Source organism: Nicotiana attenuata, unplaced genomic scaffold (genome assembly GCF_001879085.1).
Source record: "Nicotiana attenuata strain UT unplaced genomic scaffold, NIATTr2, whole genome shotgun sequence".
Taxonomy (NCBI): domain Eukaryota; kingdom Viridiplantae; phylum Streptophyta; class Magnoliopsida; order Solanales; family Solanaceae; genus Nicotiana; species Nicotiana attenuata.
The window spans coordinates 104,599-121,543 of NW_017672455.1; the positions used below are offsets into that span (position 1 = coordinate 104,599).

At 37.9% G+C, this 16,945-nt stretch overlaps 1 protein-coding gene and 1 long non-coding RNA gene across 2 annotated transcripts in view; both read right to left on the minus strand.

Annotated features, from left to right (window-relative positions):
* Positions 1–357: 357 nt before the first annotated feature.
* The window catches only part of LOC109213271 (serine/threonine-protein kinase rio2-like), a 23,091-nt gene continuing 6,503 nt past the window's right edge, over positions 358–16,945 (minus strand). The window contains exon 8 of the mRNA XM_019377052.1: positions 358–457. Coding sequence (XP_019232597.1) covers positions 358–457 — 100 coding nt within the window. The remainder of the gene's footprint in view (positions 458–16,945) is intronic.
* On the minus strand, positions 2,622–2,924 carry LOC109213273. The gene is made up of 3 exons (XR_002065983.1): positions 2,888–2,924; positions 2,743–2,789; positions 2,622–2,637 (listed from the first exon to the last, which is right to left on the minus strand). It is a non-coding gene; the product is annotated as an uncharacterized LOC109213273 (long non-coding RNA).

Here is a 16,945-nt window from a genome sequence, read left to right on the forward strand (position 1 = left end):
ACCATGGCAAAATCATCATGTTCCTTCTGACCCAGCAAGTTCCCTGTGTTGTTCTGAATTGCTTGTGTTGTGGCTTTTAAAGCAGAATAACTCATGATCTTGCTAGACTTCAGCACATCTTCTACCATTTCTCCCTTTTTTACCACATCATTAAAAGGCATGCCCACAGCCGTGATCAAATGTCCAAAGTAAGTTGGTTCTTGAGCTTGAAGAAAGTAGTCGACCATCTCTTTTTCTTCCATCGGAGGATTGACTCTGGCAGCTTGCTCTCTCCATCTGAGCCCGTATTCCCCAAAGCTTTCATTAGGCTTCTTTTCCATTTTGGCGAGGGACCTACGATCCGGGACGATTTTTATATTATACTGAAAGTGCTTGCCCGTGTTCTGCCAGACGAACAACAACACCAATGATTGTTTCAAAAACCACATCTGGGTTTTGCAGCTCCTTAACCTGCACACTATTTTAACCATCATAATAAGTTTTCCCAACAGCATTTCTAGGAAGCAACCAATAATACGACAATAATGCACACACAGTTGAAGATCAAAAATCTGTTTTCCAAGGTTTAAGACCTACATAACAGTTATTATTACAGCTTAACATTATTCTCATAATGCTATTAAATAGAGTATTCTGTGTATCTTACAAGGAGCTGTTGCTATAAGTACAAAATAGACTAGCAAGATTATAGAGTTTGTGCAGGAACGAGAATCCCCAAGTAGTAGTTGGGAAGAAAAGTTAGGACTACAAACTTACTTAAGCTTCCAAAGGCCAGTTTAGCCACATAATTGATCATGCAAAGGTCCATGACTCTAACATACCATTTTTAAAGGCGATTATACTTGAAGAAATGAAAAAAGAACATGATAATTCCTATGAAGCAAGCTATGTAGAATTCTATGCTACTATATGAAAACTCAATTACTGAAACATAACGGTTATGCAGAACCTCCAATACCACAAACAAAATATATTTTTTCAAATTATGATGGTGATTAGAAATAAGTAATTCTCATTTCATCGCATCCTTATGACTAATATTGTGAAACTTGGCATTGACAAAGTGCCTCTATCACCCAAAGATAAGTTTTATAGAGGTGGTGGTTAGACCGACCATGTTGTATGGGGCTGAGTGTTGCCTAGTTAAGCAATCACACATCCAGAAGATGAAGGTAGCAAAAATAAGGAAGTTGAGGTGGATGTGCGAGCATACTAGGATGGATAAGATTAGGAACGAAGTTATTCGGGAGAAGGTGGGCGTAGCTCCTATAGATGATAAGATGCGGGAAGCGAGGCTCAAATGGTTCGGGCACGTACGGAGGAGAAGCCTAGATGCCCCGGTAAGGAGGTGTGAGCGGTTAGTTTGGGAGGGTACGAGGAGAGGTAGAGGGCGGCCTAAGAAGTATTGGGGGAGAGGTGATCAGACAGGACATGGCGTGGCTTCAGATTTCTGAGCACATGGCCCTTGATAGGAAGGTTTGGAGGTCGAGCATTAGGGTTGTAGGTTAGGAGGTAGTTGAGCATTATTCTCCTTTGTACAAGTGTGAGGCTAGTCCGATAGGGCTTTGTCTTAGACTGCTAGTGGTCATGATGTGTTCACACTATTCTACTGTTCTTTGTGCCTGACCCTATCTAGTGATTATTGTTAGTGCTTTGCATCTACTCTATGGTATTATGTTGTTGTCATTACTTCTATTGTTTTCTGATGCATTGTCTCTCTTTTCATCTTCTTAAGCCAAGGGTCTTCCGGAAACAGCCTCTCTACCCCTCGGGGTAGGGGTAAGGTCTGCGTACACTCTACCCTCCCTCAAACCCCACTTGTGGGATTTTACTAGGTTGATGTTGTTGTTGTTGTTGTTGGCATTGACAAAGCATTGCATATGTACTGCTAGGTAAATAACACCTAGTTCACAAAAGTTTAAAGAAATTACTAATATCTACTTCTACATATAACCAATGACGAAGGACCCTAGAACTAAAAAGACCATTAGAAAAATCTTCATCGCCATTGAATTTCTTCTTCAACGGCACTAAAGATTGATGATGGACTAAAAACTTTTAGAAATGGCCTCAATCTCCCCTCAAACTTCTTAAACAAAGTCAAGCAAAACTGATCCAAAAAATCGTCATTATCTCTTACCACATGTGCATCCTATTCCCTGAGAAGGAATAGAGAAGTATAAAGGGGAAGTGGAATTTATGGCCATAGTTGTAGCTTAAGACAAAAAACAAGTGGCCTTCATCTGATAATTAAGTTTAGCATACACAATAAAGTAAAACAGTAGCATCACCAGAATGTAGAACCACCAAGATGGCATTAAAAAGTGTGCATTACTTACAGTGGATAGCCTGGTACAAGTGACATAATCAAACAATGTCGATTGCAATCGACAACATTTGGAACAGGGAATCCATGTTCTTCTAGTGCGTGCTTACACGAGCACTAAATATCAAAGCAAATATCCAAATTTAAGGACAACTAGTGTTGTCAAAGGAGAAAAACGTTAAAAATGCTCCAGGTCTATTAAAGCTTTGCGCAAAGCGCAACTAAAGTGTGAGCTTAGTTAAAAAAAAAGTGCAACTAAGAATTCACGGCAATGAGACACACGCCTTATAATTAAATATGAGCCCCCATGCCTATATATTTAAATATAATTAAAAGAAGAAAATAAAAAAATTACTAACATATCAACGCAACAACAGACAATATACTCCAATTAAGGGAAACGAAAGAGGACTAACTTGAGGGAAGCAATACGGTCAATGAGCTCAGAAGGCACAATTTCATGCTGGAAAAAGAAAAAAAAAGTAAACAAAGAAGGATTATAAACTGAAAAGAAAAAAATTAAGAAAGTGAATAGAGTGAAAAAATGGAAAGGGTAGTGACATTGCGCATGCCAATCTCAACGGCAGTGAGGACCCGAAAATCATCTTTGGAAAGGTATCTTAAAACGTTAACATCCAACTTCATCTTCTTTGCCTCTTCTGTTGCTTGTATACTGGAAAAGGAGAAGGATTTTTATTAGCGGTAAGCACTACTGTGCAGCAACAAACAAGTATAAATCCTAAACTATTTGTTTGGACAAAAATATAATTTTGGGAAGAAGGAAAACTTCATGGAAGTTGAGTTTTGCTTTGACCTGCGATTCGTAAAAATCTGGTTTGGGCCTTCGATGGTTTGGGCCTTCGAGTCTAACTATAACGGTGAAAGTGCACAATTAGCCACTAATTGAATATATTTTTACTTTTTAGCAAATGTTTAAATGTATTTACTTTTATCCAATACTTAATAAATTTTACTTGTCCGGACAAAATACCCATGTGCTAATATTAGGGGGTACAAAATCAGCCCAAACTCATTTGATCCACCCAACCAGCCCAAGTGTTAATGGGTTGGGCAACATGTATTTTGCTAGTTGGGCTGATTTGGGCTATGCCCAAAATGACCCATAAAAAAATAGAAATTTTTACATTCTTATACACTATATGAAACTATATTACCCTTCCTACTCAAGTTTTACTATAATTACATTTTACATACCCAATTACCATTTACGTACATTTTAAGGGAATTAATGATAATAATTAGTGTCCTAAAATTACTCTAACATATCTTCCATTCCCCTACTTTTCTCTCTCCACATCCCACCCCTCCCACCGTATCTTGTCACAAGAGGAGCAGCAATTACCTACCACTTGACGGCCGACTTAAAAAGTAACTTTGTAAGACTTTGTAATTACGTAATTTAGGGTTTTTAAAAAACGTAATGTTTGTTTGGTATGGTATATTGNTTAAAAAGCTTTGAAGCTTTGAATTCGAATTTGGATTTTCAAAAAATATTGTTTGTTTGGATTGGATGTTGTTGCAAAGAATTGAGAATTCTCTCTACGTCTCTCTCTATCTCTCAATCCCAAATTTCAGTAATGTAAAAGCAAAGAAAAAGAGAGAGCAATTCCACCATTGACAACCATTAAAAAGCTTTGAAACTTTGAATTCGAATTCAGATTTTCAAAAATTATTATTTGTTTGGATTGAGTGTTGTCACATCTCCTTTTTCCTACACCCCGTAAAGAGGGTATAATAAAGGGAGTTTTTCCAATTTAAGTGACAATCGAAACAAGATTATTTTATTAAAAATTCAGAGTCGCCACTTGGGATAATTTATGGTGTCCCAAGTCACCGGTTCAAATTCCGAGTCGAGGAAAAGATTGACTCTGTATTACAGTCCGCGAACACAGAAATCCGGGTAAGGAATTCTGTTAATCCGGGAGAAGGTTTTAGGCATTCCCGAGTTCCGTGGTTCTAGCAGGGTCGCTCAACTGTTATTTTTGGCTCAATTATCTTATTTTAGAACACTTTTAAACCTATGTGCATTTTTAGCTTTAAAACCGCTTTTACTTATTTAAGAAATTAATTCAAGGTTATTGAGAATATATCGCAAGCCACGCTACATGAAATGCACCCGTGGTTCACGACACATTCTATTTAACCTTGTTAGAAATTAAAATCGGGTCACATGAAATGCACCCCCAGGATTTTAGAAATTAGGCCTCACAAAAACGTCACAGGAATCCTACCAATGTGAAGCAACAATTGCTTAGTTGTTATGGCTTCATAGAAAAGGTAAAGCTACATACTAAAATTTCGAGAAAGGTGAAGGTTAAAAGCAGGAGGAATGCCACAACAAAAGTCTCTAAACAGTGGAAACAGAGCTGACACCACAGGTTGATTACCAGGAACAACAAGAGTATTCAGGAAAAATATAGTTCGAAAACAAATGATATAGAAAGTGATTTTGAAAGTAAAATAGATATTATAAAACAATTGCTGCAAACTTTCTTCCATATACTAACTAATAAGTTAAAGAACTTCTAGAAGTTTCTCATTGACCGCATTATCCAATTGAGTGACAAAACCAAAATACACAATCAGGCATGATATGAAAGATAGCATGAATTTGAATTTATATCTCTAATCTCAATTCTGACAATGCATTTTTTATAGTGAATTCATACCTCTAGACCCCATACTGTAATCCAAACAATCACAAAAATGGAACAAACTACAAACGTTAGACTTTCGACCAAAACGGAACAAACATCAACAAAATATTAATTCAAACAATTACACCTTGAATCAGATCTGTCATATTTTTGTGACACGAGATTCACATGTGACAAACAGCCATGACTAATACCACTCTTATCGCGGTCCCAAGTTTCTGTATTCACGTGAAGACACCATTGGGAGATTAAAAAAGGTCCTTAAAAGTTAAAACAACAATGCAACAAAAGTGCCCAGATCTCAGAACTACCAAAAGGATTACTGCTATGACCAGTCGTTACAGTATCATACCTGATGCAAGGTCTAAAAATGGCATAGACAACAATGAAAGAAGTAGATGTAACAGTTATATTCGAATAATTTACAAAAGATTAGCTCAGTTGGAAGCGAATGGATCTGAAAACGAACAAAGAACGACGCGCGGAACCTCGATTGGAATCGACAGACTCGAACGACAGAGGTAAGGCAGAGAAGACATGGAGAGGAAGTAGTGATGGAACTCTCTCGTGTTTTTTGCTGAATTAGATCAAGAACGGGGGTCGTTTGGTTTTGGTATCGACGGCTGATGGGTGTTCTTCGTCGTTTGGTTTCCGGGGATGGTGGGGTGCGATGAGAAGATGAAACTACAGGGATATGGGCGTTCGGAGAAGACCAAGCTTCAGGGGTCTTTGGTTGGTTGTTCTCGCTGGGTTTCCAATTGAAGAAGGAGGCGCAGGACGATGGGGTCTGTCCTAGTCTCTGTGGCGGATCTGTTTTTTGTATTCCCTCCAGCTGCCTTGTGTGTGTATCCCTATATTTTAGGTTAAGGGGAAAAATAAAGAGGGTAGGGTTAGGGTGTGGGTGTTGGGTCGGGTCGACCCGGTTTGGGCTGGGTAGGGAGAAAAAATTTGGGCTTTTAAAGTGTTTGGCCCAATCGAATTTAAAACCAGCCTTTTCAATCTTCTTTTCTTTTTGTTGTTCTTTTTCTTTCTTTAATTAATTAAAACCCAAACTAAATTCCTAATTTAATTCAAATTGTAAAATTAAGCTAATTATCTAACTATAAAGTTTATAAAAATTAATTGATCCTAAATTTAAAGAGAAAAATAATAATCCAAATTTAAGGCTAAGAATGTAAAAATGAGTCATTTTTTTGTGATTTTTATTTTTTTAATAAAGCAACTAACTAATTAATTAATACTAAAATGTGAAAAAAATCTAAATGCAATGCATGGTATTTTTTATTTTTTTTTATTTTTAATGGGAATTAAATATGCACAAAAATCAAATAATTAATAAATTTTACAAAAAATCCTATAAAATTGCAAAAATAGGGAAATTATTTTCTGATATTTTATGGAGTAATTCATAATAGGGCAAAAATCACGTGCTCACAACTGCCCCTCTTTGCTCGAAAACAGAAGAGTTTTCGTGCAAAGAATAAGTGAGCGGATACGAGCGATTTTTGCCCGTTTGGATACTCCATGGGAAGCATTTTGAAAGATTTGACCGAACCTTGCTTCCGAGGTTGCTTAATATCCTTGGCTATAAAGGAATCAGGTTAGTGTAGTTCAGAAAGATGATGGAGTATACCGAGGTGAAGAGCCGGTCGAGGTGCCGTTCCGTCGAGGTTCGGATCTGCGGTCCTGTTATTACATCAAAATCAAAACATGAAAAAAGACTAGCTAAACCTATTAACTACGAGTTACAAGATTCCTATCTATAAGTCTTCTGAAGCTTGATCTTGAGTCTTCAGTGGTTCTTCATGCAGACTTTAGGTTTGAACCTTGATGATTGCTAGTTGCAGGTGCTAGCTCGTTCTTCTTCAGCTTTTCGGATCAAGACCGGACATGTAGTGCTTGTGACTGTCACACCTCCTTTTTCACTACACCCCGGAAAGGGTATAATAAAAGGAGTTTTTTCCAATTAAAGGACAATCGAAACGGGATTTTTATTAAAAGATTCAGAGTCGCCACTTGGGAGATTTATGGTGTCCCAAGTCACCGGTTTGAATCCCGAATCGAGGAAAAGAATGACTGTTTAACAGTCTGCGAACCAGAAATCCGGGTAAGAAATTCTGTTAACCCGAGAGAAGGTGTTAGGCATTCCCGAATTCCGTGGTTCTAGCACGGTCGCTCAACAGTTATAATTTGGCCTATTAACTGATTTTAATACGTTTTGAACCTATGTGCAATTTTAACTTTTGACCGTTTTTATTTAATTATTTTAAGAAAGATTGCAACGCTATTTAAAATATGTTTCGAGCCGCGTCACATAAATGCACACCGTAGCCCATAACACATTTTATCTAACGTTGAGATTTGGATTTGGGTCACATAAATGTGCACCCGAGTTTAGGAAGGTACATTATTAAATAACGCGCCTAAAAGCAACTACGCATTAGCAACTTTGCGAGGGCCATGAAAATTCGCTAAATGGCACGCCTCGAATTCTAAGGATCAAAACAAGATTAATTAATTGAGGGCCATAAATTATACATTTGGCAAATATGGCACACCTCAAATCAATTCAAAGGGTCTTTTTAACAAAATCAAGTGTCACGGCAATGAGCACATTTGACGACGACAATTAGTTATACTTGCTAAATAGCTTCTATCCTCCACCACATACAATTATCACGTGCCACCTAATTTTGACCAACCAAACACCAAAAATATCATAGAAAATATTTCCTAAACTAAAATACGAATATATTTTCTCACATAGCTAGCTCACAAGATCTGGACAAAGGGAAACATGGAGGAAGATTATACTAATTCAAATTTTCGAGAATATTACAACTAATTAATGGGGACTAAACGAACACACGGAAGAAAAAGTAGATGAAGCTTTGACAAACAATTACCAAAGTTTGCATCATAATTTACCAAATCTAACGACAGACATGCGTTTCCAGTGAATCCAAGCCCCAAAACGTTAACACACAATTTTAGTAGTAGACCATTTCCAAATCAGTTCTCCAATATATACACTGTTAACAACATAAAGTCAAATAACTTGAGCAATTGTACTACTGCAAGCTAAACACACAATTATTCATTACTATAAGAACAGAACCCAAACAAAAATTCAACTTAACAAAATCTCAATATTTATCAACATTGTTTCAAACTGAACGAACAAATTAATCATAAACAAATAGATAAGAGTCAACGACTAAAATGTTAAATATTAACGCAAGAATGACTAAATCAGGATTTATCTATATCGAGCAAAAAGTACAGAGCATAAAAATGATTCAAACAAATTATATAGCACCAAGAAAAGGAACGAACCTCGAAACAAAGCAATTTTCGAATCTGAAAATACTTAACACTGGAAACCTTAGACAGGGACAACCTCGACGGAACCGTAAATCTGTCCGGAAACCTCACCTGAAATCTCCGACCTCAAACGGATTTTCGAAACTCGAACAGCGATGACCACACCGGAGCAATCAGACTCACCTCAAACTCAAACCAACCCCATAATTAACCAAAGTTCGAAATTAAAATATGAAGCAAGATAGAATTCTTATTTTTTCGTATCTTTCTGATTTTTGAATCCAAAACCAACAGAAAAATCGGAATCAGCGAGCTTGTTGATTTTTTTTCGAAATTAACAGCAAAAAGTTCTTAAAATCAGTGGCTCATCGTTGGTTTGGGGTGGTTAGCTGGTGGTCGTTTGGTGTGAGGGCGAGAAAGGGAGGTGGGCGACTGTTGTAGCTCGTTTTCCGGCCAGCTGGTGATGAAATCCGGCGGCGGCTTGGCTGGTGAAGGGTGTCTGCCGGTGATGAAGATGGGTGGTCGTTGGTTTTTGTGTTGTGGCTGTGAGCTGTGGAGAAGGTGATTGGGGGGTCGTTTCTCTTGCGGCCCTTTCTAGTCTCAGGCATATAGGTCTAGGTTTAGGTATTAAAAAGAACAATGGGAGGACAACTCCTTTCCCTTTTGGGAATTGGGTTTTGGAGTTTGAAGAGTCGCCGCCTAATGATTAAGTGCATTATGACACTAAGAAGGGTTTGAGTTGGAAGACCAGAGTTTGGGTAAGTGCTAGAAATTATCTCGAGGGGAAGGTGTTAGGCACCCCTCAAGATCCACTAGTGTGGTTCCCGGCCATGCTACAATTGTGACTTTAAAGCAAGTAAGCATACAACACAAATTTCACATAAGGACCTCGAGTAGATATGTATAATGGTTACTAAGCATGCTGAATTTTTTAATAGGTGATNATTTTTGTAGAAACTAAAAACTCTTTATTTATTTTTAACATTAAAACAACTAATTAACTTAAAACTAAAGAAAAATACTAATTTTAAAGACTAAAAGATAAATATGTAAAAATGACAATTTTTAGGATTTTTCTATGATTTAAAAATATTAAAAATGCATGAAATGCAAATAAACAAAGAAAAATTCCTAAAATTAATAAAAATTATTTTTGGTCTATTTTTAGAAGTTATTTTCATGTAGGGCAAAAATCACGTGCTCACAGTGACCTCAATCATGTCTTGAGAAGCGCACATCTTTCATCAACTTCTACATTTGGATTTACTTTTTGCCTTTCTCTCTCTTTTTTTTTTGGATCGTGACTAACATCACCTTGGACTGTGGGCTCGCCTTCTCGCCGCGAGCTTCTTTTGTTGCTGACTTGAATTGCGTTCTGAAGTGAATTTTCTTATTCTCCAGGTAGGCGCCTGACTGCCAATACTCGAACTGTCTTCCTTCGAAACTTGAATTGCCTTCCCTTGTTCTCCGGGTGGACGCCTGATTGCTAACCTTGCACTGTTTTCCTTCCCTCTTAAACTTGAATTGTTTTCCTTTTGTTTTCCAAGTTGGTGCTTGATTGCTGAACATAAACCGTCTTCCTTTGAACATTGCTTTCCCTTGAAACGTGAATTGTCTTCCCTTGTTCTCCAGGCGGGCGCCTGATTGCCGAAACTTTCTGTGTTCCCTTGTTTTCCATGTGGGTTCCTGTTGTCGACGCCCCCTTTTCCTCTTTTAAAGGCGAAATCGGGTTTACGACATTTGGGAGGACAACTCCTTTCCCTTTTGGGAATTGGGTTTTGGAGTTTGAAGAGTCGCCACCTAATGATTAAGTGCATTAGGACACTAAGAAGGGTTTGAGTTGGAAAACCAGAGTTTGGGTAAGGGCTAGAAATTATCTCGAGGGGAAGGTGTTAGGCACCCCTCAAGATCCACTAGTGTGGTTCCCGGCCATGCTACAATTGTGACTTTAAAGCAAGTAAGCATACAAGACAAATTTCACATAAGGACCTCGAGTAGATATGTATAATGGTTACTAAGCATGCCGATATTTTGAATAGGCGATTTCCTAGTTATTTGAAAGAATGTCTAAGTGCAAAAAAAAAAGGACCAAATAATGAATATAAACAATCAGATACATAAGTGGGTGAGCAGAAAATTTTATTTAGAAGAAGAGGACAATGCAAAAATTAAAGGGGAAATTTTAATGTCTGAAACAAAATGCAGAATTTTAAAGAACTGAAAATTGTCAATCTAAAATAATTACATAAAGGAAGGGGGGTCCTAGGTTTGTAAAATACATGGATCATCCACACAACATCGGTAGTCAATCGTACGCATGGTGTTATCGCGTGCTCATCATCTCCATGTCTACCCTTCCCACCCCGTTGAGGTATTGAAGCGCGGAACAATATCGTTACTTATTGCATGCTATTACCGGTCCCGATCCTATCAGTTCCGGAGGCATTGGAACTACTAGTCCTAAAGGGAAGGGAATTGGGCTTTTCAGAAGTTCAAGAAAGGATAAAAAATCTAGGCGACAATCAAAACATATAGTCAAATAGGGGGAGACAAGCAGCAATTAGGGCTCAGACAGGCCTCCTCACTTAAATGCAAATACATAGCATGACTTCAGATACTGGTTAGGTCTTTAATTCAATTAAGGCGTAGGATAGGCTGATTCACATATTTCTCAGATGAGGAGTCCGAATTAGTCTTGACTAGATGTAGTTATCAGAACTGATACAGTTAATCAATTACCTACTGGCTTGCCTAGGTGAGATCTGTGATCAGGATATCTAACAATACAGAAGGAGTACTGATTTTATGGAGGATTATTGATTTTAGAAACAAACAAAAGTTCTGCAGATGTTTAAACGACTTTACCACTGATTCTAGACTTACTAGCGAGATGGACGATTTAGATTCAGTTGGTTTGCTCTTATAGGCATGATCTCTAAGTGTCATTAGTTTTAAAACAGTTATATAAATGCAAGAGTCCTATAGACATAATGTCTAGAATGAGTTGGTTATTATTAAGCCTAAGATTGTTTGCCTAATGGTGTGTATATGCAGAAAAACTTAAGGCATGATTTTATATGCAGACCCTATTGGCATGATCTCTAAAATGCGGAAATGCAGAAGTGCAGAAGCGTAGAAAAACTTACAGGCATGTTTTCTAAATGCAGAGTGCAGAAATTGTGAATGACCTATAGGCAAGTTTTCTATATGCAGAAATGCAGAAATTATAGAAGATCCTATAGGCATGCTTTCTAAGCGCAAAAATGCAGAATTATAAAAGATCCTATAGGCATGCTTTCTACCCTTTACATGCATTCATTCCCCCATCCCTTTTCACTATCCATCCCCAATAGTTATTACAGACCGAATGGATCAAAAAAAAGAAAGTAAAAAAAAAAATTACAGCAGCGGTTACAGCTACATCTAATCAGCCTAATTCAGACTCAAAGTCCAACAATATGAGATAAACCAACTTCCAGGATCAGATTTCCAAAAGACTTTCTCATATTTGGAGTGTGTCAAAGTTCCCAAGAGTCTCAAAGGGACTCCGGGCAGTGCTTGCACCCCAAAAATATTTCAGAATCAAGAGCATAGTTCAATGTGGAGATGATAGCCCTCAGATGTCCAAGTTCAGAGGGAACTCAGGGTCCCAAAGCAAGGCTCATAAGAGAGGGGCAGAACTTAGAATCTAAGAGTAAGTGTAAGTGCACAGGGGGAAGGGAATCAGGGAGAGACACGGCAGGCGGGTAGTCATGCCCAGCAATTGGGATGCTGGCACACCCTGACCAGCCTGCTAGCCAAACATTGAGAGTTAGGATCCATTGTGGATCAAGTCATGGTCTGGGCAGTAATTAGGATACTGTCAGGCCAAGGCCTTAACTCAGCACATAGAAGGGAATAGGGATAGGGATCCATGACAGAAACAGAAGCAAAGAAAAGAGATATGAAGCACAAATTACAGCATGTAAGCAATAAAGTAAACAAGAAGCCTGAAGCTTTAAAGTAAACACATAGGGGGTGAAGCAGAATATTTAAACAAAGGACATACCAATTTCAAAGAAAATAAGTAAGCAAAAGTAGCCTTGAAAAAGCCGAATTGCAAACAGCAGTTCCAAAAGATCTCAAGTAAAGCAGGATTAGAGAAATAGTATTGCTCAAAAAGTGAGTTCCGTGTGTGAGTGGTGTATTTTCGTGTGTTTATGATTATGAGAGAATTCCCTGATGATAGAAAGAGGGAGGACTAGGTCCTTATATAGTTTTTGAAAACAAGTAAGGCAGGCAAAGGGTGCACAAACATAGAAACCAATCAATTAGTATCAATTAAGACAACTAGACTCCTTTAATTATGGGGTCTAGGTCAAACAGCTAATTGAGATGAAATAAGGAGAAAAAATCAGTTTACTAAGGCTCGATTAAGGTAAGGAAACCATGTAGTGCACAAATAGGGTCAAATACATAGTTGGTAATTAAGGAAAGATGGAATAGTAGTGTTCTTTATAAAGTAAAATAAGGTATCAGTTTGAAAATCAATCAAAAGGGTCCCGGATCCAATTGTAATCACAGAGAACCTTAAGTAATTAAGGAAAGAGTCATATAGATATGGAAATAATTCAAGTATTTTAAGGAAAACATCACAAGCCTAGGATTTTTACTCAAAAGGATCAAAACAAACAGCCAGTAGGGTAAAAGGGATTTAATCGAAATAAATCAGTGATGAATCATTAGCATAATTAAAGGGATTTCAAAATCAATTCTTGGTGAAATCTTTTGAAAGGGAAGTTTTCCTCATATATAAAGCATACAGTTTAAGCAAAAGAAGAGTCTAACAATGAAAGTTTCAGAACCACAGGCAAGTAGGATTTGAGTTCGATTACAGGCTCACCGTGAGTCTGGAAACCTAGGGTTCCAAAGTGAAACCCTAGTGCCATCTACCCAAAGAGAAACCCCCAAATTTCAGGGTTTCAAATAGAATCAGAGGTGAGAAATCATTGAGAGAGGCAAACATACGCGATGGCAAACACATTGATTCAAAGGCATGCTTGAGAAAATCTTGGAATTCAAAACAGATCTCAGAAGTTTAAACAAAGCTGGTAAGAGCAATACTTAGCAGGAATACCAAAAAACTCAGTAAAGTGAAACAAAATCAAAGAGCACGAACACATAGCAAAGAGTAAAGGACAAACAACCTAGTTAACATGTGAACAAGGAACAGCGAAAAGATTTTGCAAAATCGAAATAAGAAAACAAACTTGAGCATAATAAGAAATAAACAAGTGAGTATAAACACACATAAGAGAGAGCAAGAGAGTCAGAAAACATTTTAAAGAAACTTTTTCCAGAAACCCTAAAAATTGGATTTGAACGGTTTTGAGAAAGAAAATTTGGGGAAAACCCTTAAAACGTCAAGCAAGGACCAAGCATGTCACAGTTCTAAAAGAAATGAACGAGTATAGAACCTTAGAAGGCTTAAAAATGGTAGAGAAAACCCTAGAATGAGAAGGTCTTGAGGAAAGTCGGATCCTGAGTCGAAGAGACTCATATTGCCTTGAACATGCCGGAAAATGGTCGTAGAGGCCATAGCTCCTGCAGATCTGAGACAAATCTAAAGGAAACCGTGGAAGCCCTCCGAGTTTGGTCAGCTTAGGTTTAATGGTGAAGGAGAGTGAGACAGGCCACTCTGGCCAAGAATGCCATGGATTCCGATGGAAATAGGAAGGAAGTAGGTGGGTTAGGGCTAGGTTCCGGACAGGGCTAGAGAGGATCTGGGAGGTGAAGAGAGTTCAAAGGCGGCACATCTGATAGAGTGAATTAGGGTTAAGGAGGGTATGTGAATTAAAAAAGGAAAGAACGATTCATGGCCGTTGATCAAAATGATCAAACGGCCAGGATTAAAAAGAAGCTGGGCGGGTCTGAAAAGGGTCGTGGGGTTTGGTTTAAAATTTGAAGTTGGGTCGTTTATTAGGGGTGGAATTGGGGGTTAAATTGAGGCTACAATTGCAATTGAAATGGCTATGTATTAAATAACCAATTTCTCCCCTTTAATTTTATAAAAATAGTTAAAAATGATTTTAAAAATAAATTAAAAGCACTAAACTAATTAATAATTATATAATCATTAATTAAAAATACTGGGAATGATTTTGTAATTGTAAAATGCTATTAAATTGTAAAATAGGCTATAATTGAATTATACGCAATTTAGCTTTAAAAAATGCCAATTAATTTATATAAAAATATGCAAAAATCACCTTAATTATACTTTGGTGTAAATATGAGAATATATAAATAAATTATTCCCAAAATGATAATCCTGGGAGCAATTATTGGATTTTATACTTTGCTAGAAATGAAAATAAATTGATTTTAAAAATCTTAAAAATTAGGAAAAAATATTAAAACTCTTGGGCATGCTTATATATGGATACACATGCTATTTTGAAAGTATTTTTGAGTATGAAAATACATAGGAAAAAATTGGGTATCAACACCTGTAATCAAAACAAACAAAAACATACGAAATTTTCTGCCCAGTTTGCACTAGGAAGATTTGTGAGTTGTTACCAAAATTGTAAACCACTTATACTACTGATGCAATGATGAGATTAAACTAAAGACTAGACTAGGATGTGTGTCTCTACGAGTAAAACCAAAAACTTTGACTAGCAAATGCGTCTGCTAAATAATAAACCCTGAAGAACCAAACTAGGAAGTGCGTCTCTAGGGGTGAAATTTAAATGACCAAGACTAGGAAGTGCGTCTCCTAGGGTGAAAACTTCAGTGACTAAAACTAGGAAGTGCGTCTCCTATGAATGAACTCTCAATTTAGGAAGTGCGTCTCCCTAAAAGAAACTGGAAGACCGATGATTAGGAAGTGCGTCTCCTATAAGGTAAAACTTCAATGAACCAGACTAGGAAGTGCGTCACCTAGGGTCGAACTTAAATGATCAAACTAGGAAGTGCGTCTCCTAGGGTGAAATCTCAATTCAGGAAGTGCGTCTCCTAAAATAAATATAACCTGAAAAAGCCAGACTAGGAAGTGCGTCTCCTAGGGGTGGAACTTTCATGACTCAAACTAGGAAGTGCGTCTCCTACGAATGAACTCTCAATTTAGGAAGTGCGTCTCCCTATGGGTGAAACTCCAATGACTCAAACTAGGAAGTGCATCTCTAGGGGTGAATTTCAATGACTCAAGCTAGGAAGTGAGTCTCCTAGGAATAAACTTAAATGACGCAAAAACTAGGAAGTGCGTCTCCTACAGGTGTAAATCAACTTAAGAAGTGCGTCTCCTGGGGTGAAACTTCAATGACTCAAACTAGGAAGTGCGTCTCCTATGGATGAACTCTCAATTTAGGAAGTGGTTCTTTGGATGAACTCTCATATGATGAGACTCTAATTAGGAAGTGGTCTCCTACAGGTGAAACTTCAATGATTCAACTAGGAAGTGCGTCTCCTATGAATGAACTCCCAATTTAGGAAGTGCGTCTCCTATGGGTAAAACTTCGATGAACCAAACTAGGAAGTGCTTCTCCTATGAATGAACTCTCATTTAGGACGTGCGTCTCCTAAAAGAATAACTTGAAAGACCTTGATTAGGAAGTGCGTCTCCTACAGGTAAAACTTCAATGAACCAAGACTAGGAAGTGCGTCTCCTAGGGTCTAACTTAAATGACTCAAACTAAGAAGTGCGTCTCTTAGGGGTGAAATCTCAATTTAGGAAGTGCAATCTCCTACAGGTGTATCCTGAAAGGACCCAGACTAAGAAGTGCGTCTCCTGGGGTGAAACTTCAATGATCAAACTAGGAAGTGCGTCTCCTACAACAAAAATACTTGAAAACGCAGACTAGGCAGTGTTTTTCCTAGGGGTGATGGTGTGATCTCTCAAACCCTTTGCGTAAGCAGGCATGGGCATTACATCTGAAAAATTTCAAGCTTCCGAACTTTGATATGAACATAGCCTTCATCCTGTTTTCAGACAAAGAAACTTGTGAGTTTAACATGGTGGTTGGTTTGTGGCCTTGACTTTGAGGGCGATTGCTCCTTCACTTGCCATGATAACTTTGATTTCACCTTAAAGACATTGCTTGCTTATTGACTAACATTTCTCTGCCACCCTTATCACACAGAAAATACCTCTTCTCCGTTAGACCCAATACCTCTATCTGTTGAATTGCTCATGACTGACATTCACCAAACTTTGTGTTTCACATGAATCCCAAAGCACGTCAATTGCTACCCCTCAGTGCGTAGCTGTTCTTTCTAGACTTAAAACCACTGGCCTTGGCCTTGAGTGTCTATTGCTCCTTCACTTGCCATGATAACTTTGATTTCCGCTTGGAAGACTTGCTTGTCCCATTGGTTAACCACTCTCTCTGTCAACCTTATCACATAAAATACCTCTTCTCCATTCAAACCCAATACATCTATCTGTTGCATTGTTCATGAATTGATATATACCAAGCCTTTTGTATTTCACACGAATCCCAAAGCATGTGACTGTTTACCAACTCAGTGCGCTTGCTGTTCTTTCCTGACTTATGCCACTTTGATGTGCTAGTAGATCCGTTTTGTGCAATTGGAAAGCTGGTGGCAAATTTTAAAAATCATTTCTCACTTGTTA